At 35.8% G+C, this 15,097-nt stretch overlaps 2 protein-coding genes across 2 annotated transcripts in view; both read left to right on the top strand.

The window, feature by feature from the left end:
- Positions 1 to 4,950, top strand: part of SERPINB2 (serpin family B member 2) — a 16,959-nt gene extending 12,009 nt beyond the window's left edge. The window contains exons 6-8 of the mRNA XM_006141825.3: positions 2,245 to 2,387; positions 3,146 to 3,310; positions 4,049 to 4,950. Coding sequence (XP_006141887.1) covers positions 2,245 to 2,387; positions 3,146 to 3,310; positions 4,049 to 4,459 — 719 coding nt within the window. The 3' untranslated portion in view covers positions 4,460 to 4,950. The remainder of the gene's footprint in view (positions 1 to 2,244; positions 2,388 to 3,145; positions 3,311 to 4,048) is intronic.
- A 4,030-nt stretch (positions 4,951 to 8,980) lies between these two features.
- SERPINB10 (serpin family B member 10) overlaps positions 8,981 to 15,097 on the top strand; it is a 24,799-nt gene continuing 18,682 nt past the window's right edge. Inside the window, exons 1-3 of the mRNA XM_006141824.3 lie at positions 8,981 to 9,024; positions 11,515 to 11,692; positions 14,538 to 14,603. Coding sequence (XP_006141886.3) covers positions 11,525 to 11,692; positions 14,538 to 14,603 — 234 coding nt within the window. The 5' untranslated portion in view covers positions 8,981 to 9,024; positions 11,515 to 11,524. The remainder of the gene's footprint in view (positions 9,025 to 11,514; positions 11,693 to 14,537; positions 14,604 to 15,097) is intronic.

The raw sequence follows: 15,097 nt of genomic DNA, 5'->3' as shown, positions 1-15,097 counted from the left end.
TTGAGTTCTCATTAATTTAACAGCCTATACTGAATTACGGCTGGCTCCTTGAGCTGTAAACGCGGCTTACTCATTGTCACTGCAATACCGTATATGGATCCCTAAAGTACAGACTTGTGAAAAATCAAGTAGAATTATAGGCCTTAAACAATAATTGTTGAGTAATATATAAATAGATTTCTAAGAGGAGAAAAGAGAGATTATTATGGAGATTATTTACTTGCTCAAAAATGTCAAAGATTGGGAACCAGCAGTTAGCGTAATGGCTATGTCACTGGACTCCAATGAAGTTGACCGTAGTTCGTGTCTCCGACCCGGTGGCTTAAAACTCACACCAGGCGCGAGTGTGTGCGTGCCCAAGATCCCGAGAGGAGAATGGAGAAGGGATTGCGGCGTGACCATCCCCCTGGGGGGGGTATTTCTCGCTTTCTGTCTCTATGTCTCTCTCTGTCTGTCTGGCGAGCACACGCGTCCTATAGCGAAAATCTCTCCCCCCAAATTTTTTTTTTCAAAGATTTATGAGTTTTGGAGTTGGGAGATGTCTTTAAGAAACACCTTTCTAATTTTACCCCCCACCGTGATTAGTAGTGAAGCTGGAGTTTTCTCTTCATCAGATCCTTAGTTTAAGTCCGGAATTCTTCAATTGAAGGTTTAAATATTTTGATAACCTAATGCAAAAATAAAATGGATTTTCATTTAACTACTCTGTTTAAAACACTTTCAAGTGAGAATTTGACATCTAAATTTCTTAGATAATACAATGGAAAATAATTTTCCACTTAAAATGCATTATTTTCTCATGAACTAAGTTCTGTGGAATTTTTAAACCTCTTTTTACTTTATCTAAAAATGACCCCCTATATTTTTTCATTTCTTGTGTAGAGAGATTGAAATTACTATTCTAAAATGTTGACAAACTACTGACACAAGAGAAGAAGGAAAAGTGAAGATTAAATTAGCAAAAGTAAAGATAAAAATGGAAAGCAAAATTAAAGGGACAGTTTTACTTTCTTCAAAGAATAGCTTATTTTTTTGTAACCTTAAAATATTATGCTGAATTGCTATAATCAATTATTTGTATTGCCAAAATTCCCCACAGTCATTTGGGGCTAATTTTTTATTTTAGCCAACTTTTATAATTGAAGAGAATTATGCTTTTATCCCTTGTATGATCAGATGCTAATTTTGTCATATACATCACAAAATAAGCATTAGTAGACTCTAATATTAACCAAAACTTGTAATTGCTTTAGGGATATATTGAATAGATATACCAAAGCTGATTATACTGTAGTGGTTTTCTTATTATGCTCCAATAATTGCGTTGGAGAAGAATAGATGATGGAGGCAGAGAGTAGACTATGTGGAGGCAGAACCCTTTCTAGTTTACCAACATTGTAACCTTGGGGAGGTTGCTAGCCTCTCTCACATGGTGTCTGCTTGGACAAATGACACTAATAATTCTCAGTTAATAGAGTAGTTATTAGAACTAAATGAAATGCTATGTTTTAGTGGTTGGAATACTGCAGAGCAGACACTCACTATAAATAAATTGTTTCTTAAATCATTTTTTTTAAAAGAATTACCGTGACACAAATGTCAGCATTTCTAAAAATCTTCACTAGCTCACTTCTTCATCTGTGCTTTGTATTGCCATGGTAATTTACATTATTTAGCTCAATTATTGAATTTAACATATAATTTGTTTCACAACAAAATCATGTTGAACATCTCTTTTAGTATTTTAAGCTCCTCTAAGATAATTCATTTTTTTTCATCCCTTATATCTATATTATTCCTAGTTTAGGTCTAGCACACTTTTTATAGATTTTTTAAACATTTAATTTTTATAGTATTTATTCATTTGAATACATTTGAACCATTGACTGTCTAGACAGAGTCTAGGACTGAGTGTGGAAAAACACGATTATATTTAAGAGCGTCTCTTCCAGCCCCTTTTGAATTGAATAACTCTCACACAACTGCAACATTTTGAGAGATCAATTTAAAAAGAAGCAAAAATCTCCTTTTCAAATCTGATAGTGATTCTAGTTTTAAATGCATTATTTCTTCTTTTTTCTTTTGAATTTTTCAAATCTTCTGAAAAACTTGAGCTGTAAGATCAACATCTCTGCAGAGTTTGACAAATGTTGACACAGAGTTTGATGGCGTCTCAAAAGATTTAAGAAATCATAACTTCACAGTTCTTGATTATGAAACCTAAACATGTTATTTTTTTTGTAGGCAAAATCCCAACCCTGTTACCTGAAGGTGCTGTAGATGAGGAGACCAGGATGGTCCTTGTGAATGCTATCTACTTCAAAGGAAAGTGGAAAACACCATTCGAAAAAAAACTAAATGGGCTTTATCCTTTCCGTGTGAACTTGGTATGAGACAATAAGACACATTTTCACTTTTTTCTTTTCTTTCTTTTCCTTTCACACACACACACACACACACACACACACACACACACAAATTTACATGTAACCACTGTGTATCTTTACAGCATACAAAATGAATTTTCCCAGAATAAATACACTGCATATTAATTAGTCCAGTTCTTAACATGAAGACAAGACAGAGATGAAAAAAATTGGAGACCATTCATTAATTCTCTTACATGACTTGCTACTTAGAAATTATGCATTTTAGGCAGTTAACTGACCCATACGAGCTACTGAATATCATTTAATAATTTCCTCAGAGTCAGTATGAACGGAGATGAAGATTGTGGGCTTTATAATTATATACTCCTGAACTCAAATGTTTTTTCTACCACTTACGCTACGACCTTACTTGTCTTTCTTGCATTCCATTTCGATCTATAAATCTAAGCTAATATAATATCTAATTTGAAAGATTTTAAGTATTCAGTGAAATTTCACAGAGGTCCTGGTCCACAGTAGTTGCTAACAAATGTTTTAGTATTGTTACCATTATTCTTGTTGTCTATTTTATTCAATAATGGATGCAAATTTGAACATCTAATAACGGAGAACTCACCTAGGGGTATATAAATAACTTATTTTGTTGACTTTTAAAAACACATTTTTCACCACTAGAGTCCATTCTCTTTTATGTCTAATTGTAAATCTCCTGGCATCTAATAATTGACTTTACTATTTTTTTAAAATAAATTTAGACTCATCGCATACCTGTACAGATGATGTACTTGCATGGGAAGTTAAACATTGGATACATAGAAGACCTGAAGGCTCAGATTCTGGAACTCCCATATGCTGGACTTGTCAGCATGTTCCTATTGCTTCCAGATGAGATCACTGAAGCATCCACTGGCTTGGAGTTGGTGAGGCATTTATTCATACTTCAATTGTTTCAAACTCCTAAGGCTCATCTACCTTTCATGAGATGACCCTCTACATCATAGGAAATGATGTGCAAGTTCTCACAGAAATATGTGAATCATTGGTAACAAATGTGGCATGTTTGCAAAAGTTTTATTTAAAATTTTATGTATGTCAGGACCAGCAGATGGCATAATAGTGATGTTGTAGTCAACTGCAGTCGAGTCTTGGACCTGGCAGCTTAAAATCCATGTTGGACATGTGTATGTGTGTGCCCAAAATCCCCAGAGGAGAAGGGAGAAGAAGGGATTGCAGAACAGCCATCCCCATGGAGGATGGTTTCTTGATTGCCTCTGTATCTCTGGCGAGTGCAAAAATCACTCTGTAAAAAAAAAAAAAAGTTTTTAACTATGTCATACATGCTACCTTCCTGCCAAAATCTGACCAATCTTTTAAATTTTTATATCACTAACAACATGGTAGAATTAAAGTCACTGAGTTTTAAAAATAAATTTTATTGTGTGTGGTGAGGGGACACAACATGCTATTGTAAGATATGTATGTGTGTGCATACATACACATGGTTACTACAGTGGAACAAATTGACATATCCATCATCTCACATAATTATCCTCCCTCTGCCCAAGGCAAGAATAGAAAGGCATTTTTTTTTTTTTTGCATTAGATTTGGAGTTGTTCTGTGTTTTCTAACACTGACTGTTTCTTGTTTTGTTTTGCAGTTGGAAAGTGAAATAACTTATGAGAAACTCAACAAGTGGATCAGCAAAGACACAATGACTGAAGATGATGTCGAGGTGTACATCCCCCAGTTCAAATTAGAAGAGCACTATGAACTCAAATCCATTTTGAGGAGCATGGGCATGAATGATGCTTTCAACAAGGGTCAAGCCAATTTCTTAGGGATGTCAGAGAAGAATGACCTGTTTCTCTCCGAAGTGTACCACCAAGCCACCGTGGATGTAAATGAGGAGGGCACGGAAGCAGCTGCTGGCACTGGGGGTGTGATGACAGGGAGAACTGGTCACGGAGGCCCAAAGTTTGTAGCAGACCATCCTTTCCTCTTCTTCATCATGCACAAAGTGACCAATTGCATCCTATTTTTTGGCAGATACACCTTGCCAAAAATTTAAAAGTTTCTGTTTCTGCATATATTTTTGTAATATGAGCTGTTAGTCTCAGAACTGCTATCTCAAATTCCAAAATTGAGACTTTTCATACATATTTCTGGACAACACCTACTGCACACTAAACCTAAACACAGAAATAGTTGGATATGGCAATGACAATAGGATGACACTATTAGTCATGTGTTTTCCTAAAGCAGAATGTTGCTATTTAGTTCTTCTTTACTATTAGTTTATTTTATAGCATTAACTTTTACCAGGTTATTTATTATTTTATATAATGGCATGTTTTTAAATTATTATTTTCTATCTACAGAAATGCATTTATTTGTTCTCACAATGAAATATGATACAGTGTCCCTTCATGCCCTTCTATAATAAATGTCTAGAAGAAAGCATTGAAAAGGCATGCGCATTTCTTGCATTATGTATCACATATATTTTCCTATAAATTATGTAAAAATATAACCTTATAAAAAATAAACGTTTGTACACAATCATGTTTTATTATCATTCCACTAGGTATACAGAACATAAGACCCCTTTATGCCCTGATTGCCAGGAGTTGAGCTTCATGGCTCACTTGTAGGACCCCAGAAAAAACAGACAAAGTAGCAAAGGGTGTAACCTCCCCTCTTGCAAGATGGCTTGATGTTGAGGGTGAATGGATAAGAGTTGTGATAAACAAATTAGAGCAGTCTTCTCACAGCAAGTGAAGACCATAGTAATTCAGAATAGTGTAGGTCAGAATGCTTTGGGGAAACTAGTGTCTAAACCAGTGTCTAAACCCAGTGTCAAAGACACTAAGAATAACCATGGAGTCCATTGGTACAGACGAAGAATTGAGGTCATAGTCATTGAACTGAGAGTTCAGAGCAGTGGAGATGAGTTAGGTATGAAGAATAGAAGGGGAGGGCCAACAGGTGGTGAAGAGGTTAAGGCAGTTCAATCCCACATGTCTGACTGTGTGGTTCGAGTCCTGACTCACCATCTTGAAAAACACACCAGGCACTTATGTGTGACTGCCCAAAATCATGAGAAGAGAACAGAGAAGGGATTGTGGCATGGCCATCCCTCTCAGAGGTAAGTTTTCACTTTCCCTTTCTCCCTATCTCTCTCTGTCTCTCTTTGACAATTGCACTCACCCTATTTAAAAATATAAACAAATAAATAGGTGAGGAAACGTAAGATGACTCCTTTTAAAAGTGCTTGTTTCAAACAACTTTGAATTCTTCCAAGTAGTTATGAGATGGGGCAGAACATAACGTAAATATGAGAACTCAGCCACATACTGGCAGCAGTCTGGCTGCAGAAGTGAGGCTGGATCCTGGAAAGCATTCTGGCTGCTATACTCACTGTGATGAAAGGCAGAGATAGTTGCCCTACCAAGGTATGGTGACTAATAAAATAAGCTTAAGACCTCGATTACCTGTATCCAGATCTCAGTTCTAACACACGTGGTCCAACATGGGCCAAGTATGGTGATGCTGTTTGCTTCAGCCTTCTTTCAGTGTAAATTAGAGAACACCGTGCTTTCATCATAAAGTTGCTACGATGATTAGTGAGCTTATATATATCGAGTGATTACTTCTAATGCTTAGCACACAGTGTTTAAAAAATATTAGTGATTATGAGCCTTATTTTGTCATAAAACTGTTTCATTATCTGCTCATTAAGTATATGCTCAGGATCCTGAAAAATAATTTAATTAATTTTTTAATGCTTGAATCATCATATATTTTCTCTAACCAGAAATCCTTAAAAATTAGGGATTCTTGCTTCTTGCTTTCTCCTGCTTACTTCTAGTCCTTTTTTTTTTTTTTTTCTGTGTACTTTAATGACTCATTCAGGAAGTTGGCATGTGGTAACTTTCTGAATTATGAGTCTTAAAATATCCATATTTCACTCTCACTGACTTAGTGTTTAGGTGTAGAAGTCTTTAGCACTTTGAAGGTATAATTTTATCTTTTGGTACCCAAAGTTATGGATAGGAAAATTTACATCAGGATAATTCATGCTTTTTGTAATTTTAATAATTTTTTCTTGATAATATTTTTGATATTTTGTATTAAATTAAAAAATTAATTTTGGGTTAATTTTAAAAATTAAATTAAAAAATTGTGTCTTAAAAATGTTATCCTACTCCTCAGCAGATTTTCCCATCTGGAAATTTGTGTCTTGTTTCAATTATTGGAAATTCTCAGTCATTAGTAGAGTCAATGTTCGTAACCTCCCCTCTCAGAATTCGTATGTTGAAATTCTAATCCCCAGTGTGATGGTGTTTGACATGGGGCCATTGTGAAGTAATTAGGGTTAGATTAGATCATAACGGTAGAATCCTCTCGATGAGATTAGTTCGTTATTAGGAGCTGAAGCTTTTTTTCTCCATGAGAGTAAAACAACAAGAAGGCACCATCTGTGAACCAGGAAGAAGGCTCTCACCAGAAGCTGACCTTATTAGCACCCAGCCCCAGAATTCCAGTTGCTAGAACATGGAAAATAAGTGTTTCTTTCTTTTTTTTTTTTAAGTCACCTAGGCTGTGGTATTTTGTCATAGCAGCCTGAATTGAATAAGGTAGGCTTTACCTACTCAATTTCCTCTACCTTACTTATCTGTTCTTCTCTTCTGCATTCCTTCAGAATTGTATTGGTATACCTGGAGTTTTCTCTCTGTTTCTAAATTGTTTTTGAATACCTAATAAATTCACAAGCCCAAATATCAAATATTTTGAAAAAACTAGAGTGAAAACTCTCCATCCTATTCCTCCACCTTATCATATTGCTGTATATACATAGAGGAGGTCTCAAATAACAGCAGCCAACACACAGAATTATGCTATTAATACGATATTGCTTACTTAGGATATGATCACCTCTCTTTTTTCCAGCTCTAAAATAGGCAGCAAACTAGTACACAACCACGATCTTACTGATATGGGCTGTATAAATATATGTACATAGGATTTTCATAAGGAATAAGCAGAAAAGAAATCTAAGAAAGATTTTGGGGAAAAGATTTTTAAAAGTGGTTTTGTCACTTTAAAGAAGATGAAATAAGGGACCAGCAGTTAGCGTAATGGCTATGTTGCTGGATTCCCATGTAGTTGACCGCGGTTCACATCCCAGACCCTGTGGCTTAAAACGCATGCCGGGCGCGTGTGCATGCGTGCCCAAGATCCTGAGAGGAGAATGGAGGAGAAGGGATTGTGGTGTGGCCATCCCCCCTGGGGGGTGATTTCTCGTTTTCTGTCTCTCTGTCTCTCTCTGTCTGTCTGGCGAGCGCACGTGCCCTATGGCAAAACCTCTCCCCCCACCCAATAAAAAAGAAGATAAAATAATTTCTTGCCAAAATCAACAGAATCTACATTGATGCATTTAATATAGCATAAGCAACTAGAGGATCCTTCATGCAGTGCAATGATATGTCCAAGACACCTGCTGACTGTTATCAGTCAAGGTAGCTTCCATATGATACTTTCAGATAATGAAAAGTGTTGGGGAGCATCCATGAATAATATCATCTACCCAGCACAAATCAGGTAGGCATCACAGAATTTCACACCACTGGTTTTGTTGCCTAGTGACGTTCAGAGTAACACTGCTCTGGGTGTTCACTAACATTCAGGTATTAAATCCTGAGGAACTTGCCAGAGGACATGTGTGTCCCTATGAACAGAAAATGGAAGCTGCATGAAGAAAAACACCAAGTACATTTGAAACAGAGGCTCTTCCTTTCCCTTACTACCTCTTACTAGAAATCCTGGATTTTTCCTCTTGTTTCTATCCCTGTCCTCACTGCCACATCATTCCTTCATGTGCACACAAATGAAGCCATTAGTTTGTTGTTTTCCCTTTGTAATAAATAAGGAAAATTAGGGAACATCCATAGGGGAAAGCAGAGAACCAGAAAACGATGACCCAATATCTCACTCTATATCCATCTGAAACATTGATCCAAACCCCTTGTCTGTGCAATGGGGGGACTGACATCTTACTCACTGATATTATGCTCTGGGTTCTACATCAAGACCTCAAACAAGAAAAACAGAAAAATTTCCTTTGTGCCTCTGACAGAGTACTCTAAGAGTAACTATAACAGGTTAGCAGTAAATAATTCATCAATAACATTTTCCATTTCATTCCCATTATTTCATTAATTTAAAGCTTTATATTTTGCTTAAAAAAATCTAATTCTAATTGCCTATTGGTAGACTAGAGAAGGGATTAAGCCAGGAAAGTGTGACTTATAATTTGTCAGAATTCATGTGTCTACATGTTAGATAGATGTGGAACATGTGGATAATTAAATAATTAAAGTAAAGCCTCAACTGTCTATCTCTCTGTCTAAAAAACAAACAAAAACAAACAAACAAAAAAACTTCTGACTAAGAAGAGCCTGAAAAGAAGAATGTATAGGCTTGTGAAAGTGAATCAAAGGTGGGGCTAAGAAGAAGGAGGTGCTAGGATTTTTTTTTTTCTTTCTTCAGTTAAAAGTTACTTAACTCTTCAGCCACAATCTCTTACTAAAGGAAGAAATCGCCAATTCTGCTCCAGTGGAAGAAGGAAACAAGGTATTGTACGCATATTTCTTTGGTTAAAAATGTTTATTTATATTTATATTCTTTGGTAAAATGCCTATGTAATAACAAATGATCAAGACCTGACCAAAGCAATAACAGATAAGGTTTCATTCCCCTAAGAATCCTTCTGTACAAGTCATAGAGTACACCATGAGCTAGTGTGAAATTTGTACTAAAAGAGAGCTGAGGAAGAGAGAGTATGTATTTCCAAATAAGGTAGAGAAAGTCTTTTCTAGGAATTGTGAAATTCAGTCCCATTCCTGGATTTGTTACCTCTATCGTTTGTCAACATAAGCAAAAGGAAGTAGAATATTTTCAGAATAATAAAGCTAAAGCCCTTTGAACCCCTTTAGAAGAGTGGGCTTGGCAACATGAATTGTGATCCTGGTCTTTAAAACATGGAATTATTGACTTGACACTAACTGTCCCCTCCCAACCCATATTAGTTGAGTAGGGGATCGTGGGGAGAGTTAACCTCTGAATGCACAATTACGTGAAGTAGGTATTATTATCAGTATCATTAGAAGGCAAGAGGCCACAGATATTCTTTCAAGGAAAGAGAGGCAAAAATCCTTCCTTCCCTCTCTTCTTCCTCATTGCTCTTCTGATCTTCCTCCTCCTATCAATCCTTCTTTAGACTTAGTTAGGGGAACACTAAGGTTCTTTCCAATGATGACATGCTAGGAGCATGTTTATATACATTTTGACAAATAGCAGTATCCTTTCCTTACTTTCCTAGTTCTCTTTAGTGTCTCCCCAAAGCCCATAAATGAATTGAGCTTTTATATACTTTTATATCTGTATGTGTGTGTGTAATCAATTTAGAGCTCCTAAAAAACAAACAAGAGTAATTAATTTTGAATATGACATATAGGCACATTCCCACATTTTATGAGGATGGAGAATTACAAAAAAAACTCAAGATTTTTAAAATATTTTTTTAAATCAAATTATGTTAGCCTAGGATTACCATCAGTTCTTGGAGTAGGCGGACAGCCACACCTCGGGCATGATTTATTGTAGAAGCTGGGCAAGTGTTTGGTTAAGTGCAAGCCTACAGCTAGGAGGGATTTCAATGTTATCACTGTTAACTCCAAACCACAATGAAACCAAAACTCTCTCTGCTTATGCCTCTTCCTGGATTCAACTATTGAACTCTAGAGAACCGGTTTTCCCAAAAACTTTCACTCTAGGTTTTTGAGAAGGCCTTGTGATATCAGGACAAGACAAAACCCAAAACTTTGCTCAGGTTACCCCCTGATTCAGTTATTGAACTGTAGAGAACTCTATGTTTCCCCCCAAAATTTTGCAGAGGATCAGGTGATACCAGTGCAAGACCAAACTTGACACAACATTGGCACTAATGAAAGTTTCTAGGCCTAGGAATTAGGCTTATGTTTAGTCACTGAACTAATTTAAAAAATCATTTTGTGATAGTGAAAATAGTTTAAATTAGCTGTGTCTTTGATTATAATTCAGTTTTTAAAAGCCCTTTAATTAAAATAATAGAGTAATTAGAGATGAAATTTAGAAGCTGAAGGTAATCAAAGATGAGCAAACCTTAATCAATCCTCTTGTGTAAGACCAGTTTTAGAAGACCTCAAGTGAGTGAGAATTAAACTCAACTTCTCTATAAACATATGCCACTTTCTTGTGATAATTTCAAGTTTCAAGTAAATAAAAGATATTAGCAAGATCCCAAACAATGAATACTATAAACAAGTAAGAAACAAGAACTTGAAAGAAAATATTTTGTGCAGGGTGCCAAATGCGGTGCAGTTAGATGTACAAAGAAGAAAATAAGAAACTTTTGCTCTCAAGGAGCTTATATTGGAGTAGCAAAACTAAGACCTGGACATATGAAAACAAATTAGGGGGTACTGACTCTCAAGTGAGTGACAAAACTATCACCTGTTGGCTGCTGACCAGTGTCCATTTGTCCCCTGATGCACATTAGTCATCAAAATTGAGGGCAATTCTCTTAAATTCCCTAGATTTCAGTGTTGCAATATATAAAATAATTATGCTGGATTAGAGTTTTGCTTGTCTATCCAGCTCTTATGAATATATATGGATGTGTATACTTACACAGATAGATACTATAACAAAAGTAAAATGAGTGGAAAAGATTATTAATGTGTTCTTGGGACCAGCAGTTAGCAGTTAGCATAATGGTATGTCGCTGGACTCTCATGTAGTTGACCGTGGTTCGAGTCCTGGACCCGGTGACTTAAACTCACATCGGGCGTGTGTGCATGCATGCCCAAGATCCCGAGAGGAGAATGGAGGAGAAGGGATCAAGGCGTGGCCATCCCCCCCTGGGGGGTGATTTCTCACTTTCTGTCTCTCTGTCTCTCTCTGTCTTTCTGGCGAGCACACACTCCCTATGGCAAAAACCTCTCCACCAAAAAAGAAAAAGAAAAAGAAAAAAAGAGAAAAGATGATTAATGTGTTCTCTATCTTTTGCTCTGTTTTTCCTAGCTTTTTCCCAATGGATTCCCTGGCAACATCAATCAACAAATTTGCCCTGGAGTTTAGCAAAAAGCTAGCTGAATCTGCTGAGGGTAAAAATATTTTCTTTTCTCCCTGGGGCATCTCAACTTGCTTAGCAATGGTGTATTTGGGTACCAAAAATACCACAGCAGCACAAATGGCCCAGGTGAGTAAGAAAGGTCAACCTTTTCTGCTGTTCTAAAACTTAATTTGCTTTTCAACTTCACGTTCCTTTCTGACAACCCAAAAGCCCACATTTTATGATATTCTCCAAAACAAAAGATACTCTTAAAAATATCTAGACCACAAAACAAATTCTGGTAAAGGGAATCACTTTGAAAATAGTTGCTGGAATAAGACTCCCAAAGCACAGGCAATAATCCCTAAAATAGACAAGTGAGACTATATCAAACTAAGAAGTTTCTGCACAGCAAAGGACACCGTAACAAGTGTGAACTGACAACCCTCAGAATGGGAAAATATTTTTGTTAAATATGCCTCAGACAAGGGACTGATAACCAGAATACACAGGGAACTCTTGTGCCTTATGCAAAAAAAAATGACTAACCCAATTAAAAGATGGGAAAATGAGCTGAACAAAAATCTCTCTAAGGAAGACATATGAACAGCCAAAAAGCATATGAGGAAATGCTCAACATCCCTCATCATAAGGGAGATGCAGATAAAAACCACAATGAGATATCACCTAACCCCTGTCAGAATGGCAAAGATTAAGAATATAAAAAGTGATTAAGTGTTGGTGGGGATGTGGTGAAAAGGGAATCCTCCTACACTGTTGGTGGGAATGGCATATATACTCTATGGAATACTACTCAGCCATAAAAAATAACAAGACCCTGGCATTTGATAGAAAGTGGTCAGATATGGAGGATCTATTGCTGAGTGAAATAAGCCAGGCTAAGAAAGAAAGATATTGTATGTATCCACTTAATATATACCGACTACCTGCACTTTATGGTAGAGAGCGAAATATTGGAGGACATAAAAACAGTGAAGGTACTTAATGAGAATAGGACAGTGTGGAATGGGGTAAGTGAAGAGAAGAGGATAGAGAAAGATAGCAAGAGAACAAATAGAGAGGCAGGGCATTAGTGAGACACAAGTATGGCTTATTATCTGTTGGTGATGACGTGTATAGTATTATCAAGTGGTTTGGTCTGAGAAGTATTTCATGACAGGTAAAGTCTTTTTACAAGAAAAATGAGAAATAGTGATTGACTGTTTAAAAAATAATTGGAATAATAATAATAATGATCGGAAAAAAAATGAAAAGATATTGAATGATGAAGTGGGGAGTTTAATGTCTCTGTATTGACTGACATGCATGGCAATCCCTTTTGAAAAAGCAATATAATTCACTGTAAAGTTAGATGCAATTCAATGTAATATAAACAAGATTATGATGATAATAATGAAAAAGAATTAAAAAAATTAAAAAAAAGAAAATAGTTGCTGGGAGAACCGTTTAAGAACTTGTGTCTTCTTATGAAATAAAATAGCATAATTATGTTATCAATTTTGGTTTCAAACCTGAACCAAGTTTATGTAGATGATTAAACTATTCCAAGAAGTACTGGGGAAAATTCATTGTGTATGTTGCAATGATATACAGTGACTGAATATAAAATAAATTTTAAAAAATGATAAATAGTAATGAAAATATTTAGGAAGCAAAGCAGTTGATAGTGAAGAGGCTTCAAAGAATTTGAATTAAAGTTTGAATTTGTTCTGGTGCAAAAAGAAAAAAAGTAATGAGCCAAACTTTAATAAAACTATTTGGTATGTTTCTAATTTTAGAAAGATTTTCTGGAAGACACACTAAGAAAAATAAAAGAATTCTGTTCTCCATGCTTTGTTTGACTGCTCTTTTGTGTAATCTCTGGTCGTCTGGATGAGTGTAAAGATCCCACTAGGAACTTTAAAATAACAACAATATTCTTGGATACAGAACTGTCGATTTGCTTTAATCATCCTTGAAGCAGTGTGTGTGTGTGTGTGTGTGTGTGCACGTGTGTGTGTGCATAACCATAGATAGTAGCAAATATATAGTAAAACCACCAAATATCTGTGTGTATAAACATGAAAGTGGAAAAAATAAGTTCAGTCCTAAATCATGCAGCAATCCAAAGGACAAGTGACAGACCTCTCATCCACGAGGGTGTCCTTGATGAAGCATACTTTGCTCCTTCTTGTGCGCTGGGCCAGGATGTGGAACAGGGCATTATCACCTTCTGTTCCATCATTATATGATTCAGGAGAAGCAGGCTTATCCACATCTTCCCTGCTAATTTTCAAATGAAATCCTGGTGAATACAGGATTTTGTATAAAGATGTCAAGTGGAAGAAGACGATGAGAACTGACATACCTAACTGGAAAATAACTAAAATCCCTGAGTTTTTGAGATATTGGGGTGAGGTAGCCTTTGCTTAAATAACAATTTACTATATAAGTAAAAATAGGTAACAGAGGATTTTGAATATTCCTAACACAAACTAATGATAAATGTTTGAAAGGATCAATATGCTAATTATCTTGATTTGATTACATACTGCATTCATAAACTGAAAAATCATACTACACTGCATAAATATGGACAGATCTAATATGGCAGCACAAATTTAAAAATTACATTTTGAAAAAAATTGTCTAAATAATTACCTCAATTGAACTACCATGGATAGAAGTAAAATGTTAAAAATAAGAAAAGTCTTAGCTCATAGTATTCCCAACATCATCCTAAATTTTGTACAAAATGTTAAAATCAAGATATTAGAAATATGTAGACCTTAAGAAATATATTTAAAATAATCTCTTGACTTACTCTATTAGTTTAACACATCATTTAAGTAAAATCAGAGCACTCTTGTTTAATTAATTAAGTGTTCTATAATTATAGGAAAAATATTATATGTAATAATGGCTATTTAATGTTTTTTTTATGATTACTTCTCTGAAATGTGTACTCAGTTGTCTTTTATTGAAATTACAGGTTCTTCAATTTAACAGAGATCAGGACTTCAAATATTCTCCTGAAAGTGAAAAAAAAAGGAAAATGGTATATATTAATTTTTAATATCCATTTGATCATTAAGAAAAAATGCTTTGAGCAGCAGTATATTAGTGGTTAATTTAAGCAACTTTTAATGGGCAACTTTTTGGAAAGTTTTTTTTTTTTTCCGCTATTGGGCGTGTGCGCTCACCAGACAGCCAGAGAGAGACATAGAGACAGAAAGTGAGAAATCACCCCCCAGGGGGGATGGTCATGCTGCAATCCCTTCTCCACCATTCTCCTCTCAGGATCTTGGGCACGCACGCACATGTGCCTGGTGTGAGTTTTAAGCCACCGGGTCCAGGACGCGAACCGCTGTCGATTACGTGGGAGTACAGCGACATAGCAATTATGCTAATTGCTGGTTCTCGAATGGGCAACTTTTCATAGAAACATATTTCAAGGATAAAAATGTTTTTCCAAAAGTAAGATTTCTATACTTTTTTTTTTTTTTTGGAGAGGTTTTTCGCTATAGGGCGTGTGCGCTCGCAAGACAGAGA

This window comes from Tupaia chinensis, unplaced genomic scaffold, assembly GCF_000334495.1.
Source record: "Tupaia chinensis unplaced genomic scaffold, TupChi_1.0 Scaffold000065_1, whole genome shotgun sequence".
Lineage (NCBI taxonomy): Eukaryota > Metazoa > Chordata > Mammalia > Scandentia > Tupaiidae > Tupaia > Tupaia belangeri.
This window is presented reverse-complemented; position numbering and strand designations above follow the sequence as displayed.